At 43.9% G+C, this 15448-nt stretch overlaps 1 protein-coding gene across 1 annotated transcript in view; it reads right to left on the bottom strand.

Moving 5' to 3' along the window:
- The window catches only part of CDC5L (cell division cycle 5 like), a 46748-nt gene that overhangs the window by 11971 nt on the left and 19329 nt on the right, over nt 1–15448 (bottom strand). The window contains exons 13-14 of the mRNA XM_007061711.4: nt 14940–15185; nt 10943–11140 (exon numbers count right to left, since the gene is read on the bottom strand). Of these exons, the coding sequence (XP_007061773.1) occupies nt 10943–11140; nt 14940–15185 (444 nt within the window). The remainder of the gene's footprint in view (nt 1–10942; nt 11141–14939; nt 15186–15448) is intronic.

The raw sequence follows: 15448 nt of genomic DNA, 5'->3' as shown, positions 1-15448 counted from the left end.
TGAAACCTGGTTCCCCAAGCCCCGGCGCCCCTCACTGGGCTGAAGCTGGGAGTGGAGCAGGGCTGAAGCCCTGAGCTCTTCCCCTGCCCCTCCCCGACTGCAGCCAGGAGCAGCATGGGGCTGAAACTCTGAGCTCCCCACTTCCCCGCTGCTGCTGGGAATGGCGCGGGGCTGAAACCCCAAGCTCCCCTCCTCCTCTTTTTGAAACCAGGAGAAGTGCAGAGCTGAAACCCCGAGCTCCCCACCCCATCTGCTGCTGGTGCCCGGGGCTGTGGCTGCTCCTCAGCTCCCAGCCCCCTTTGACTGCTCACGCAGTCGGTCAGAGCTGTCGAGGTGGCTCCAGGCCCAGGAGAGCCCTCAGGGAGTAACCACCAGCACACAGCCCCAGACAGGTGGGTGGCCTGCTGAGGGGAGTCGGCGGTGGAGATGGCGCTCCCTGCCTGGACCCTGCTGTGCAGAGCTGGCCATAGCCCCGCTGGCCCTGGTCCCCGCCCCCCAAAATAGAAGTCAAACTATGCCTATGCCCAAGGGTTCCCACCGCTGGTCCAGAGCCCCGAGTTCGCCGCCCACTGGCTGGACCCTGGAGTTTTTCCTATCACACTGAGGGAGGGCCTCAGGAAAAAAAAAAAAAAAAAGGGTTGAGAACCCCTGCTGTAGGCAACGTTGGTTCGTTGGTTTATGAGCCTTTTACGGCAAACCAAAGGTGTCTGGGGACTCCATGCTTTGGCATTCACCTTCACAGTCAATGCTTTTCTAGAGAACAATGCTTTTTCTACTCTGACCGGAAAGAGAAATCTCACCACTCTGCCAGAGCACAGTACACATGCTACAGCACGCTGGTCTGCCAAACGAACAGGAATCAAACCATTCTTCCTGAACATGAAAACAACAAGGAGTCCGGTGGCACCTTAAAGACTAACAGATTTATTTGGGCATAAACTTTCGTGGGTAAAAAAACCACTTCTTGCATCTGAAGGATTGAGGCAAATAGGTGGCCTCAAACCATTGATCATTCTGATTCTTGACAGACCAGAAAATAAGCTAATGTTTAATGGCTAGTGTTTGTGTAATCCTTTGATGATAGAGAGCTATGTCAGTGCTAAGAAGGGTTATCTGAATTCCTAATCACAGATTTCTACTACGAATCACCTTTTCAAATGTGTAAGTTCTGTTTACCAAAACTATACCAGCTGCAATGGTTTGAGCAAAGAGTCCCCACCTCACTAATAGCAGCTGATTAAGCAACCTGGAACTGCTAGCCATTTTACCTCACATTTTATATATTTTTTTGACTGCCAACTTCCAGTTCTATTTGGATTCTTGGCATATCATAAAGGATTCATGAGCAATGCCCCTGCTGAGCACTGACACAAATGAGTCCACCAACTGGGTAAAAGTCTGGTGCAATATAGAGCAATTCTCAAACCATTCACACATTATAGCCTCTCAAAATATTAACCTTTAAATGCATGAAAGGCAGCATGGCTATGGTTTAGTGGACTAATTAGGAGATGGAAATTCAGGACATCTACATTCCTTGCTCTGCCAGTGATCCACTGTGTGATCCCTGCAAGACCACCTCTCTGTGAACTCATTTGCCCCTTCATAATATATAAGGTAGCATCTTCCTCACAAAGGTGCTGAGGATTAATTAAAGTTCATGTAGTGCAATGGAATGTGTAAAAGCACTTTGCAGGTGCTATTGTAAGTCTTTCTTCCTCAAGGGGCAATATTCTTAGCTAGTTTCCAACAAACTCATTTGTCTAGCACCAGTGTCCCAAAGGTTAAAGTCCTAGAGAACTGCTCACTTCCGAATAAAACCAAATTTCTCCCTCATAGGCAGACTCCATGGTCCAGTGTTGATCAGTTCTTTAAACAGACATCCTAACCCAGAACATGCTTGTGGAGTGGGGACCTTGTGATTGCAAGGCAGAAACTACAGGGAATGGCAAAAACAAAACCAAGTCTCAAATCTGTGACTTCTTCTGAATGTGGAGGGCAACTGATTTTATTCTAGACCCCTGGGAAAGCTCAGATAGATTCTAAGGCCAGAAGGGACCACTGTGATCATCTATCTGACCTCCTGCATAACACAGACCATAGAACTTCCCTGAAATAATTCCGGTGTGAACTAGAACAGATCTTTTAGAAAAATATCCAATCTTGATTTTAAAATTGCTAATGATGAACAATCCACCACAACCCTTGGAACATTGTTCCAATGGTTAGTTATCCTCTCTGTTAAAATATACACCTTATTTGCAGTCTGAATTTGTTTAGCTTCAACGTCGAGCCATGGGCTCATGTTATACCTTTGTCTGCTAGATTAAAGGGCCCATTAAAGAGTTTCCCATGTAGGTACTTACAGACGGATCAAGTCACTCCTTAACCTTCTCTTTGCTAAGCTAACTAGTTTGTGCTCCTTGAGAAGGCACATTTTCCAATCCTTTAATCATTCCTGTGGTTCTTCTCTCAAGCCTCTCCAATTTACCAATGTCCTTGCTTGTAGCACAAAAGGAAGCAGAGTTCCATAACTACTCAGTGCTCCAGGTTTCACATGTTCACATTCTGGATGGAAAGGATGTTACACTGAATATATTATAAACAGGAATAATAAAACTTGGCCGTTCTGTAGCAACTTCCAGCCAGAGCTCTGCGAATACTTTGCAAACATGGAGTTGCACAATACCGCTGCAAGGTAGGTGTTATGCCCATTTTAAAGACTGAAAAATTGAGGCATGGAGAAGTTAAGTGACTTGCTTAAAGCCATGCAGTGAATTTTTGGCAGCACTGGGCCCAAAACTCAGGACTCCTGCCTCTAACCACAAGAGTCTCCTCCCTCCCAAGAGAAAGTATCTTCTTATTGTGGGTGTATCTGTTGCTAAGGAACATTATCACTACTTCTGACTCCTTTATTGCCTCCCCTCCACCTATGTTGCTGGTGATTGCTTTGTTCCGTTCCTAGAAGGGGAAGAGAAAAAGGAGCCAGGCTCTTATCCCGCCTATATGGCAAACATTTCAGATTTATTAGTACAAGATGTTTGCCCATTCAGCTATGGTTCCTTTTTCCTGAAAATGTGTTTATATTACTGGGAGAGATGGTACCTCTGGGATTAGTCTAACCATTTGGGATGCCCATGATTGGCATATGCCTTCAGCAGCTATCATGTTAAACGTTATTGTCAATGTATAACCATCATCAGATAACATGGAAAATGTGCCAGTTCTTCCTTAGTTTGCCTGATACGTAGCTAGGTGTGTAGACAAGATATCTGGAAGCTCAGGCCGTTAATGAACCTGTGGCCTGAAGAGAGGTGTGATTTTCTGCCCCCCAACTATACCTCAGTAGATTTTATTCTCTACAGGTATGCAGACACTCTGCACACCTAGGCAACTCTATACCTGTCGCAGTGATACCTAAGATAGAAATTTGAGTACAAGCTTTTATGGCTGTTACCACACTATCAGCTATTTCTCAGCCTTTCCCTCCTTGGGTATCACCATATTTTAGCCACCTGATAAACCAGATGAGACTGAAAGATCGTGTACTTTTTCCCTATCTGTACTTGGACAATGAAGGGTCATTCCTATTTAAAAAGTGTCCTTTTCCCTTTCTACCCTAACCAACATAACAATACCAGATCTGAAAACCCACTTGAAGTTTTAAGCTTTAGGGAAGACAAACCAGAGACAGTATTTTGTGTATGTCCAATAAAATAAGACTAATTGAAGAATCCACTAGCACAGAGCATAGCACGTAACCCATAAAGTGAAACTAGGGTTTTCCAGTGAAACTGAATTCAGTCAAACTTGGCTGTGTAGAGGAGCAAAAATGGCCGCCTGGTCTGGAAAGTTACCATCCTTCTCATTCCTACCAAGTTCAAAGTAGCAACCAACAAAGAGAACTAGCTAATGTAGCCTCAGGGCATTGTGCTTACTCAGCAAAAGATAGATTTGCAAATCTGACTGTCTGGAAAGTATAACTTACTGTACTTTGTGGATACAATGTAACAAGAGTTTCCTCCCCTACAGACTTTGAATAACATTTATAATTTAGCAATTAACTGAAATGACGACATAACTACCACAATGGAAATAAAATATTTATGTGCTGCAAGCCAACATTATGAACTCTCTTTCTTCCAAGACAAAGTAATGCTGGTAGAAAGAGTAACTTAGTTCTGAACTAAGAAGGAAAGAAGCTAACTTGTTAAAAAGATGCTCCTGCCATCTCTCATTGCACCTGAAGTGGTATACTTTTCACCAGAAAGTTACAATCGATGCATTAAGTCCAAAAATACTCTGCTTGAAAAAGGAGGGGGACAAGGTGTGGTATTATTTTGTCTGTACCACTTGCCGAATACCAGTGTCACATACCTGTCACATCAGAAAATTCCAGTTCCTGGTGCCACTAGCCAATATACCAATATTCTAGAAAGAAGGGAGGGAGGGTGGGTAACCTTATAGTGAAAAAGAGCAGGACTGTGGATCAGGAGTCTCAAGTGCTGCTGCTGACTTCAGGTGACACCTTGGTCTATTAATGGCTGTGTGCCTCAGTTTCCCCATTTATAACATGATAATAGTACTTATTTACCTCAAAGGGATGTTGAGAGGCTTTATTCGTTAATGCTTGTCAACTGCTCTAAAATCCCCAGACTGAAGTTTCACACCACTGAAGTGAAAAGTATTATTGAACCAAACATTCCAGCATTCAAACTATCATCATCATCAGGCAGTTTTTCTTATTTCTCATTATTGCTGAACAGCAAGATACCGTATCCAGGCATAAGCAAAAGGCTTTCCATAATTAACCTGCTCCTCCTGCAGAGTTCAATCACTAATGGCACAACCTGCTGTTGGTAATTGCACAATCAAGTTCACAGAGGTGACTGTCACCTCAAAATACACTTGACTATTGTAACTCCAACAGGCAGGCAGTGGAGCCAGGCGGATTATAAGAAGAGGACTATTTATCCACACCATAAATCTAACTGGTAATTTCTGTACAGTGAAGACAGAGCTAGGAATAACTGGGCTTTGTTATATTAGAACTGTGGTGTATTAACAGGCCCAGATGGAAATGTTACACAATCACCACCTAACCTACAGCTGCCTCTAGCCAGTACTGCTACGCCTACATTTTCTTTGCATGAGATTTTAGTTCAGTCCTAGGGTTTAAAGGAAGCCCCAAAAGCTGACCATTGACAGATTTTGCTGCTGGCAAACTCAAACATCATACAACGTTTACTCATCTCTCAAGGAAGAGAAAAGTACGAGCAAATATTTTGCTGTATTAAAAGCGAGTCTGGTAACTCCACCTATACAGGTTTCCTGACATGTCCCGTTATAAGACTCTGTGTTCAGCTGATTATATCTTTTGCAAAATGTAAACTGCTCAGTCTGATATTGTCCATGGTGGGTCTCTGTCTCAGGCTGAATTTTTGTTGTAAAATTTCGGCCATTTCAGAAAACGGGGCAAGGGAAAAATACGTTGTTTTGCCCCTGCTAAAAAATTCTGGCAAGGTTTTCTTCACAAAAGCTCTAGCATCTCCATGCTTTGGAGCTGGGACTTGAGATTTGACAGGGAGTTGGCCTTTGTGTCAGGGATGTGCCTTTTGCCATACCTGTGAAAATCCATCCAAATTTGGCCAAGTTATAAACCTTTGAAAAAACCCACAGTTCCCACATTCTCTGTTGAGACTTCCATCTGCATGGAACATGCTCCAGTCTGGGGCTGAGCAAGACTCTCTGGAATTGCCGATCTGTGTTGCAGGCCATGGTGGATCTGCATCTGGGTTTGGAACCTGAACTAAGAGCAGGGAAACTGTCTCTCCTGTGCTGTCAACGCTCCCCACCTCTGGACTCAGGCAGACTAGAGGAAGCTGCCTAATATGAATACAGAGGGGACAAGAACCAGACCTGCATGGGGATGGGGAGGAATAGATTGGGACAAGAAGCTGGGGGGTTGAAGACTGGGACTGACTGGGCAGGGATAATGGGAGCCAGGGAGGAAAACAGGTGGAGAGGGCGAAGGTAGGAGCCAATAAGTTTCAGTGAAGTGGCAGGATGGGGGTAGAGGTCTGAGATTGGGCCAGGTGGGAGAAGATTGGCCCTAGTTAGACAAGGACCTGCAAGGGAGGGGAAAGGAGTGTCACTCAGATTGGACAAGGAGCTCAGAGAGTGACTTTGTGACTGGGAACCAGAGTGAAATTGTGACTGGGAGCCAGCGGGGTCAGGAAACAAGCTGGACGGTAGCAATGGAAGAGACACAGATCCAGATGAAGAATCAGAAGGGGGGAAATGGAACTGGGACTCACTTGGTAAGGAGACTGAAGACAATGAAGTGGTTGGGGGCGGGTGGCAACAGGGAATGACTGGGCACGGAGTGGGACTGGGGAAAGACAAGGACTTGCTGGGTAAGGAGCCTGGGATGAGAAGCCTGAGGAGTGAAGACAGACTGGTAAGGAGAATGGGACTCAGAAAAGAAGTTATGGGTGAGGAAAAGACAGGACTGAGACATGGATGGGTTGGAGATGATGGGGCAGAAGAGTGAGTGCCCAGTAGAGTACACTCCCCTCCAGAACCTGGAATGGAACCCAAGTTTCCTGAGTCTCACCAATAATCTGTGAAACTCACTGGCAAAGTGTCCCATCCCCCTCTAAAGCTGGTTCACATAAAGGATAACCATCTATTGTTATGAGTTACTAGGAACAAGTGATGGAGATCAGTGAGGTGGATTTAAAGGTTCCAACCCTGGGACGACATATCAAGAGGTCAATATAATGCCACATAATGGAATTTGAGGGTTTGGGGGTTGTTTTGTTTGTTTGTTTTTTGAAAGACTAGGAAATTACACACACACAAAAAGATGTTAAAAAGTTGCAAAGTCAAGACTCAAAAATTAGGAAATGCCGGAATTAAGGTTTCCTGTGCCTTAATTCAACTCCTTGTGCGTATGCATTATAATACAGTTCTTAATTATATAATCACATACTATTTTTTTTCCACGGGACCCTGCCTCATTCTGTGCACAGGATGGACCTGCTCTGGGGATGAATCAGGGTTGCACAGTGAAGGAGGCTGTTGTCAGTAGGGCCCCTGCCTCATCTGTTGTTGCAGAATTTAGAAGGAACATCGGGAATGAGACAGAATTGCAGGAATCGATAGGATGGTCTTATGGTTAAGGTAGCTGAATGCTGCCCTGGAGAACTGGATTTTATCCCTGCCTCTGCCACAGGGAGAGTCCTGTCACTTACATCATACTTTTCACAAGTGGTCACTAGTTGTGTGTTGCTCATTTTCCGGGTGCATGACTTGAGACCCTGAGGTCTGATTTGCAAAGTGCTGAATGCTCACAGCGCAATTGAAGCAATGAGAGCTGTACTTTGAACATGTGAAGTGCTATATAATGCTAAGTACTCAAAAATAAAAATCAGGTCTTAGTCATTTCAAACTGGGCCCCAAAATTAGCTGAGACTTTTGCCCTTAATCTCTAGACTTCAGTCCCCCATTTGTAAAATGGGGATAACAACAGCCGCTCATCTCATAGGGGCGTTGTGAACATAAATTAATAAATATTTGTTTTGCACTCAGATACTATAGCACCTCAGAAAAGCCCATGATGAAAACAATAAGTCTGTCTTCAGAGCAGGGTTTGAATAGCGTGTAGTAAATAAAGCATGGGGGCACACATTGACCAACAAGGAGAAAAAATATTGAATGGCTGTTCATTAAGTGAACACCATCCATCGTGTGCATTGATGAGCATGCAGAAAAATAAATAAGTAATCATGTAATTAAAGACTGTATTGTAATGCATGCATAGGCACTGGGGGCCGAACTCAGTTAGAACAGGCATCCTTAATTCTAGCACTTCCTAACTTTTCAGTGCTTGACTTTACCTTAAAGTTGTAGTTTTGTGTGTGTAATACTTCATTTTAATTCCAAAGATTATGTGTATTTATACATAAATTAGACACAGTCCTCAGGTTCCAGGCAAGATGCCAACATGCCCCTGTCGCCACAAAGGCTGGGTGCTCCTGAACGAAGATATACCTTTTAGAAAAAAAAATTCTTTACTGTCATTGCATCAAATCATAAAGCATTATGCAGAGCAATAGTGCACTCTGCTGGAAGCCACTGAACATAACCAACATTCATGTATTAATGGCACATGAAGGGAATTAAGGGATTGTCTACACTTGAAATACTACTGCAGCACAACTCAGCTGCACTGCTGTACCGCTTCAGTGTGGACACTACCTACGCCAACGGAAGAGATTTTCCCATCCGGCATAGGTAATCCACCTCCCTGAGAGGCGGTAGCTAGGTTGAAATAAGAATTCTTCGGTTGACCTAGTGCTGTCTAAACTGGGGGTTAGGTTGGCTTAACTACATTGCTCAGAAGCATGGATTTTTCACACCCCTAAGCGATGTAGCAGGGTCGACCTAATGTTTTAGTGGAGACCAGGCCTAAGTAATTATAGAGTTACCTGGAGCTGAACAATTTGCGGCCTAAACATCTACCTCTTACTGAAGCAGAACTGTCCTTGGGATTAGCTTCTTGGTTTGCACACTATACACAGACACAAGGCACACTTACTTAAATTCACTGAGTCAACCTTGCAAAGTTCAAATCCAGCCTTCTGACCTACCTTGCATGCTGCTTTCTTGATACCAGTGGTTTGAGGGCATTCACTACCAGCAACAATAGATGTGCTGATGAAGAATTTACATAAAAAAGAAATCTTCCTTTTATCATGGGAAAATAGGGTGCCTGCATTATTTAAAGGGACACCGTTAGGCTTAAAATTGTAATTGTAATAAATCAGGTTTCCTTGAGTGTTACTGATACTACACAGTCTTTCAAAAGAAATAATTTTAAGCAAATCTTATTTTACACTATCAATGCTGTGTACTTTCTGCACTTATTATTTGCATGCATCAGTTTGTACAGCAACGAAGAGGAAGAAACAGTCATTGTCTAACGGCTCTAAATAGAAAAAAGCAATTAAGAGCGATGGAATGAAAGGAAGGTTATAGCCTTCCATATCAGGGGAAGAAGGAACCTGCAAGAGAACAAAGTAGCAGGAGAGAGAGCATGAAGGCAAAAGAAGAAAAAAAAATCAATGGACTAAGGAGACAGATATAGGAATAGTTGAGAAGACATGTAGGTGAGAGAGGGAGAGGAGTTATGCACAGCCTTGAAGCAGAGGACAAGAGGCTTTCATTTGATGCTGAATGTAAGAGTAAGCCAGTGGAGGGATTCAAGGAGGGGAGTAATCTAATCTAACAGGAGGGCAATGAAGAAGATTTTGGCCCTGTGTGATTACCTTTAAGTCTGTGCTTACATGTTTTGCTGGAGTGGGGCCTGTGATTACAGCATTTTGTATGTACCTGAAGTGAGTGAGATGACAACAGAGAAAGCTACTTTGCATAACTCTGACAACTGCAGAAAGAGTAGTTTCACTTTCTGCTTCCCAGGTGGCAAACTACGGCCCGCAGGACCCTCCTGCCCAGCCCCTGAGCCCCTGCCCCGGAGGCTAGCCCCCGGCCCCTCCCCCACTGTTCCTTCTCCCCTGCAGCCTCAGCTCACTGTGCCGGCACAATGCTCTGGGCTGCAGGGCTGCGAGCTCCTGAGGCAGTGCAGCTGCAGAGCCTGGCCTAACCCAGTGCTCTGTGCTATGCGGCGGCATGGTTGGCTCCAGCCTGGCGGCGCGGCTGTAGCACTGCCAGCCACTGGTGCTCCAGGCAGCGTGGTAAGGGGGTAGGGGGGGTTGGATAGAGGGCAGGGGAGTTTGGGGCTGGTGGTCAGGGGGTAGGGGTTGAATGGGGGCAGGAGTCCCAGGGGGGGCAGTCAGGAAGGATGGGGATTGGATGGGGCGGCGGGGGGCAGTCAGGGGACAGGGAGAAGGGCTGGTTGGATGAGGCAGGGGTCCCGGAGGGGGGGTGGGAGGGGCCAATCAGGAAGTAGGGGGGGTTGGATGGGGCAGCGGGGGGCAGTCAGGGGCAGGGGTTCTGGGAGCAGTCAGGGGACAGGGAGAAGGGCTGGTTGGATGGGGCGGGGGGGGCAGTCAGGAATGAGAGGAGGGGTTGGATGGGGAGCCGGGGGGCGCTCAGGGGTTCGGGTTCCAGGGGCAGTCAGGGGACAGGAGTCCCGGGGGAGGCAACAGGGGACGAGAAGCGGGGGGTGGGGGGGGGGTAGCGGGCCATGCCTGGCTGTTTGGGTAGGCACAGCCTCCCTTAACTAGCCCTCCATACAATTTCCGAAACCTGATGTGGCCCTCAGGCCAAAAAGTTTGCCCACCCCTTCCCTAGCACAATGCTGCAATATTCAGGCTGCAGACACCCCAGTGAAATATTGAAATCCAATCAAATTATTTTCACTGAACTGTTTTTTTCTCTCTCTCCTTTCTTTTATGCTGAACTTGCTGAAGAGGTGTTTCATTTTTATTTTACACTTGCACATAAAACCTAACCTACATACCAGGTCCAGAGGACCCAACATGCATAAAAAAGTCTGACTTTCCTGTTTAAATGGACTGGAGTCATTGGGATCCACTCTCTTCCCTCCTTTTCTGGGTCACAGGCACTCATTGCCCCAGGCTGTCACTGAATCTTGTGAAGCTCTTGGCCTCAAAGAGCGACTGGATGTTTATAGGGATAACAAGAGAATAACCAGGCTTATAATAGTTAATGCTAAAAAAACTTGTGGAAGTGAACCTGAAGCAGGAGGTTTTATAAATTCATCCCCTACTATTAGGGGAGAAAAGAGGACAGCAGAGCATCTTTTGATGCTCCAGGAGAGCTCCTTGATGCTCTTTTCCCTGCAATCCCATCTGTGATAGCTGAATCAATGATCTAGTCATCTGTAAATCAGTCAAAACAATGAAAGCTGGCATTAAAAAAAAATCAAGTGAAAAAGCAGAAAAATGATACTCACCTCAAGCCTTTTTTCAAGTGATTCTATTCTGTCTTTTTTGCTGGCCAAGTTAGCTCGTGTGTAGCGGTTCTGTCCTGGTAGGTATAACACCTGGCTATAACATTCTTCCCACACCTGGTTATAAGCCTCACTTGAGAGCTCTCCATGCCCCATTCCTTGCTTTACCACTTCCATCTCTTGTGCCAGTAGATCCTGGGCCTGTTGAAAATTATGAGAAATTACAATCACAAAGTACAGATGATGAGAAAACTCCTCTTGTTGTTTTCAATCCTTTAGAGTGCAATTTTCAGGGGTAATTTCTCTCTCCATACAAAAAGCCCACTTTAGGTTAAGCTAAATTTGAAATTCAACACAAATGCGTTAAATTATAAATGAAACCTAGGCAATGGGGCTACTTATGCTGCAGCTATTCCTCATTTCACGTAATTTGACCAAACCCAACAATCTGAGGTACCTAATAAAGCAGACAGGTTGAGGTGTCTAGCACTGATGCAACGGGAGGGGAAAAAAGAGTTAAAAGTAAATATCTTAAGAGAGGGAGAAAGAACAGCTGCTTCAGCACATGCCTAAGGAATGTGAAACACCATCACTTTCTAGTTTCTTTTGCTTGCTCTCCTTAGCACAGCTTAGAAAATCTATTCCAGCAGGAACGGATGATCTGTGCTCCATACAATATGGGCTACAATGCAAGAAAGACTACTTTGATTTCAGCTGAAGAAGATACAGCTTGACCTTGTAGAAGGATTTGAATGTTCTACCATTTCCAATCCAGTTTATGAAGCATCTTAACAATGAGGAAGGAACTGAGAAGAGGAAAGGACTCATGCTGCTCCCCCACAATCAAAACCATGAGACAATCCATCTGGAGCGCATATGCCTCCAAAAGAGACCTATGGCACAAGTCCCAGTCTGTTGAAATGACACCAACAAGAGTCATTTAGACATTAAGATCAAACTGACAAGTAGATTTCAAGAGCTCCTCTCACACCCACAGAGTGGTGCGACTGTTCTTGTGACAACATGAAGTTTGAGAAATAAAGATTACTGCCAAGGTTTTCAAGAGTGACTAGTAAACTGGGGTACTTTAATTCTGTGGTGTGCACCTTGACACATCTTACAAGGGCCTGATTTTCAGAAAGTGCCAAGTACCTGTCTTCTGACAATTAGACCCCTTTAAGGCATATCAAGTTGGACATGACAAAACTGAGGCACTAAACTCACTAGTCATTTTTGAAAATCTTGGCCTATTTCAAAGTAAATATTAAAACAGAACATTACGAAAAAAGTAAGAAATCCAGAGCTCCAGCACTCCAGCTTCAGGAAAAGCTCTCAACACGTAACTCAACATAATCTGATGGCATTTACTGTGGGACAGGAACCCCCTGCTCAAAAGACAGAACTCTAAGGCTCCAAGACTATCAAAGATCTGGAGCTCAATTCGTTGATCTGTTATACCAGTGTAACTCCTTCGACTTCAAATGTATTTACACTGACAGAAAGCTGGTGTAACGGAGTGGTGAAACCGACCGCTGGCATTAGCATCAGATCTGGTATACATAACAAACACATAAGGGAAACAAAAACTGCCATGTGACACATACTATTGACAGAGTCATAACTACACCTTCTTTCTTACAATATTACACACAGATGGAAAAGGCAAACTCTGAGTTTTCAAATGTAGTGATTCACTAGATAAATCACAGAACTTCAACTATACTTTATAGCAACACACCATCAAGAAGGCTACTTGGGTACTCTGAAATCATCTTATCTGGTGAATCTAACGAATAGCTAATTAACCACACAAGGCTGTAGCTCAGAAAGAAAGAAAAGGAGTAGCCCTAGTGTTATTAATATAGCTAAATCCCACAAAGGGTAATGTTTTTGCTAGTATCAATTTTCACCCCTTGAAGAATTAGCCTATGTGGCTGTGAAAGCTACTTGGCTTTCACAGCTTTATTAGCTCAGGTCTCACGTTGAGTATCATTAGTACCCCTTTCCATGGAAGGGAAATCTCTGAAAAAATGCGGTACCTTCTGTAAGGGAAGTGATAGCAGCCCCAACTCTTGTTACACTTAAAAAGATTCTGGACAAAGCGCTAAGATAATGTAGCCTAGGAAACAAACTGATATTGGCAGAGTGGCAAACTATGTGATCTCACTATATTTTGCATCTACTTAATTTCTACTAAGAAGAAATCTTCAAGTGTAATTTTTAATTTAATAACAAATTGGAAGTACATTCTGTTCAGCTTTGTTGGAGTTGGACAAAGTATAGCTCTTGAATGATGGGTCAGATATGGGCAGGGAAAGGTATTTCACATTTATACATCTTTAAAGTTGTTTCCAAGTAACCAGGGATCTAGGTGCTAAAATACCACAGTGATGGCACAGTCTAAGAATCTAGACAGATTTTGTACAGAATCTACCAATGAACAAGGCTTATACACAGTAGTACAGCGGTTGTCCTTTTCATCCATTTTGATTGCCATAAACTTTTGGGCTGTAAGGTCTCCTGTGTAGCTGCTCTATACTGATGGGAGAAAGCAGCATAATTAAACTACCCCCAACGAGTGGCAGTAGTTATGTCGCTGGGAGAGTGTCTCCCACCAACACAGAGCTGGCCACACCGCTGCTTCTGTCGGAGTAACTTATGTCGGTCAGGGGTGTGTTTTTTCCACAGCCCTGAGTGACTTAAGTTTTACCGACAGAAGTGCTAATGTAGATATAACCTTAGTTAAAAGTTACTGACACATTCACAGTGGAGACCCCCTCAAGGAGCTAACTCCACTGCTTTACTTCTGACCTGTCAGTCAGTCACTTGGCTGTGAAGTGAAACATCTGTAGGTACTTAATAAATGAACTCCAAGAACCAGAGATCTTGATATATCACTTTCGGCATACAATGCAAGTGAGAATGGAGCTCTGAGGCCTGCTGCTTTGTTCCATTTGTAGCCAATTCTGCCTTCATAGCCATGTCCAGCCAGCTATGGTTTAAGTTCAGTTGCTATAACTGAGGATCATATTGATGTAGAGCAGAAGACTTGGCAATGGATAAATCAAATGCTGTAGGCCTATAGCTGGCTACAGCTAGAGTCTATTTAGAAGCTGAATGGCTAGATGGGAAAGGGGATCGAAAATGCTTTATTATTATTTTCCACATGATAGTTCACCCTTCTATAGCATCTTTCACATGAGGATCTCTAAGCACTTTCCAAATGTTACAAAACAAACTAAACACCCTGTGACCTAGGCAATGGATACTGGAAGATGGTGAGGTCTGCATGAGTCAGAAGGCTCCAAATTCTAATCTGGCTCTGCCACTGACTCACTGCACGGCTTGGGAAATTTACTTCATCTTTCAGTCTCAGGTCTTCCCGTGTGCAAAATGGGTAATACTCTCAGGAATTTTGTGAGCTTTAGTTCATGCCTGTACAGTGCTTTGAATATGTAAAGTGTCATAGAGTTACGTATTATTATTATTTTTATAATACATAGATCTGCTTCCACCTCAGCAGTGACAAAAAGAAACACAGTTATCTAACAGTGCACAGGAACACTACACAGCCAGTAGCAGATGGGAAGTGAATAATATCAGATCCAATTCAAACTTTGGGGTCATTTAATTTCATGGAACGGACTGTTATCAAGATGTAATTTGGCAACAGGAGTGGCTATAGAGCTCCTACTCTTACTAAAAGACAGGTGATGAGGACCACAGTTCTATGTTTCATCCCAAGGTCAGCACCTTCAACCGCACACTGCCTCCCAACACCATGCTAGAGCACTGGCTCAGTTATAACCCCCAGGGGAGAGTGCCACCTGCTGTATCATCAGTAACATTTCCTGCAGCACCTACATGTTGCTTGGAGGTCTCCCACTAAATTTAATCCAGGCTTGAGCTTGTTTTCCTCGCAAGATGACAAGGATCATAGTACCTGAAGCACATATGTCAGTAATCCTGTGACACACACTTTCAATGGAAAGACTCTTACCTTCTTGAGTTCCTCTTTGGAGTGCTTCTCATAAGAATTTTGTTCGAGGTACGTAATATGCTCCGCACTGTTCGTTCCAAATCCTGGGCCTTTCCCCTTTTTACCCCCAGGCTGCTCTCCATATGGGTGATGCAGAAGATCAAAATGAAGCATGGTGATCATCTCTTTCTTTATTAGCTCTTCACTTTTCTGCAAGTCTGTTAGAGGAGGCTCTACATTCAAAGGTCTCAGAATCGTTTCATTTACCTAGCCAGAAATAAAATATATTCAGAAACATTACGCATTATTGTCATGTTAGCCAAAATATATTTGTATAATGCACACACTATAATATTGGTATTTAAAACTGAGCTGTATGTAACAGATGATTAAAGAACTTTGTACCAGCACAATAATCTAAAAACCAAATTTTGTTTTCAGTTACGCGTATGTAACACCCACTGATTATATCCATATGAAGGCAGAAATTGGCCACAAGATGATGAAATTAGCATACTGAAGGAATGATT

This window comes from Chelonia mydas, chromosome 3 (assembly GCF_015237465.2).
Source record: "Chelonia mydas isolate rCheMyd1 chromosome 3, rCheMyd1.pri.v2, whole genome shotgun sequence".
Classification (NCBI taxonomy): Eukaryota; Metazoa; Chordata; order Testudines; family Cheloniidae; genus Chelonia; species Chelonia mydas.
Note: the sequence above shows the minus strand (reverse complement) of the source record. Positions and strands in the feature narration are given on the sequence as shown.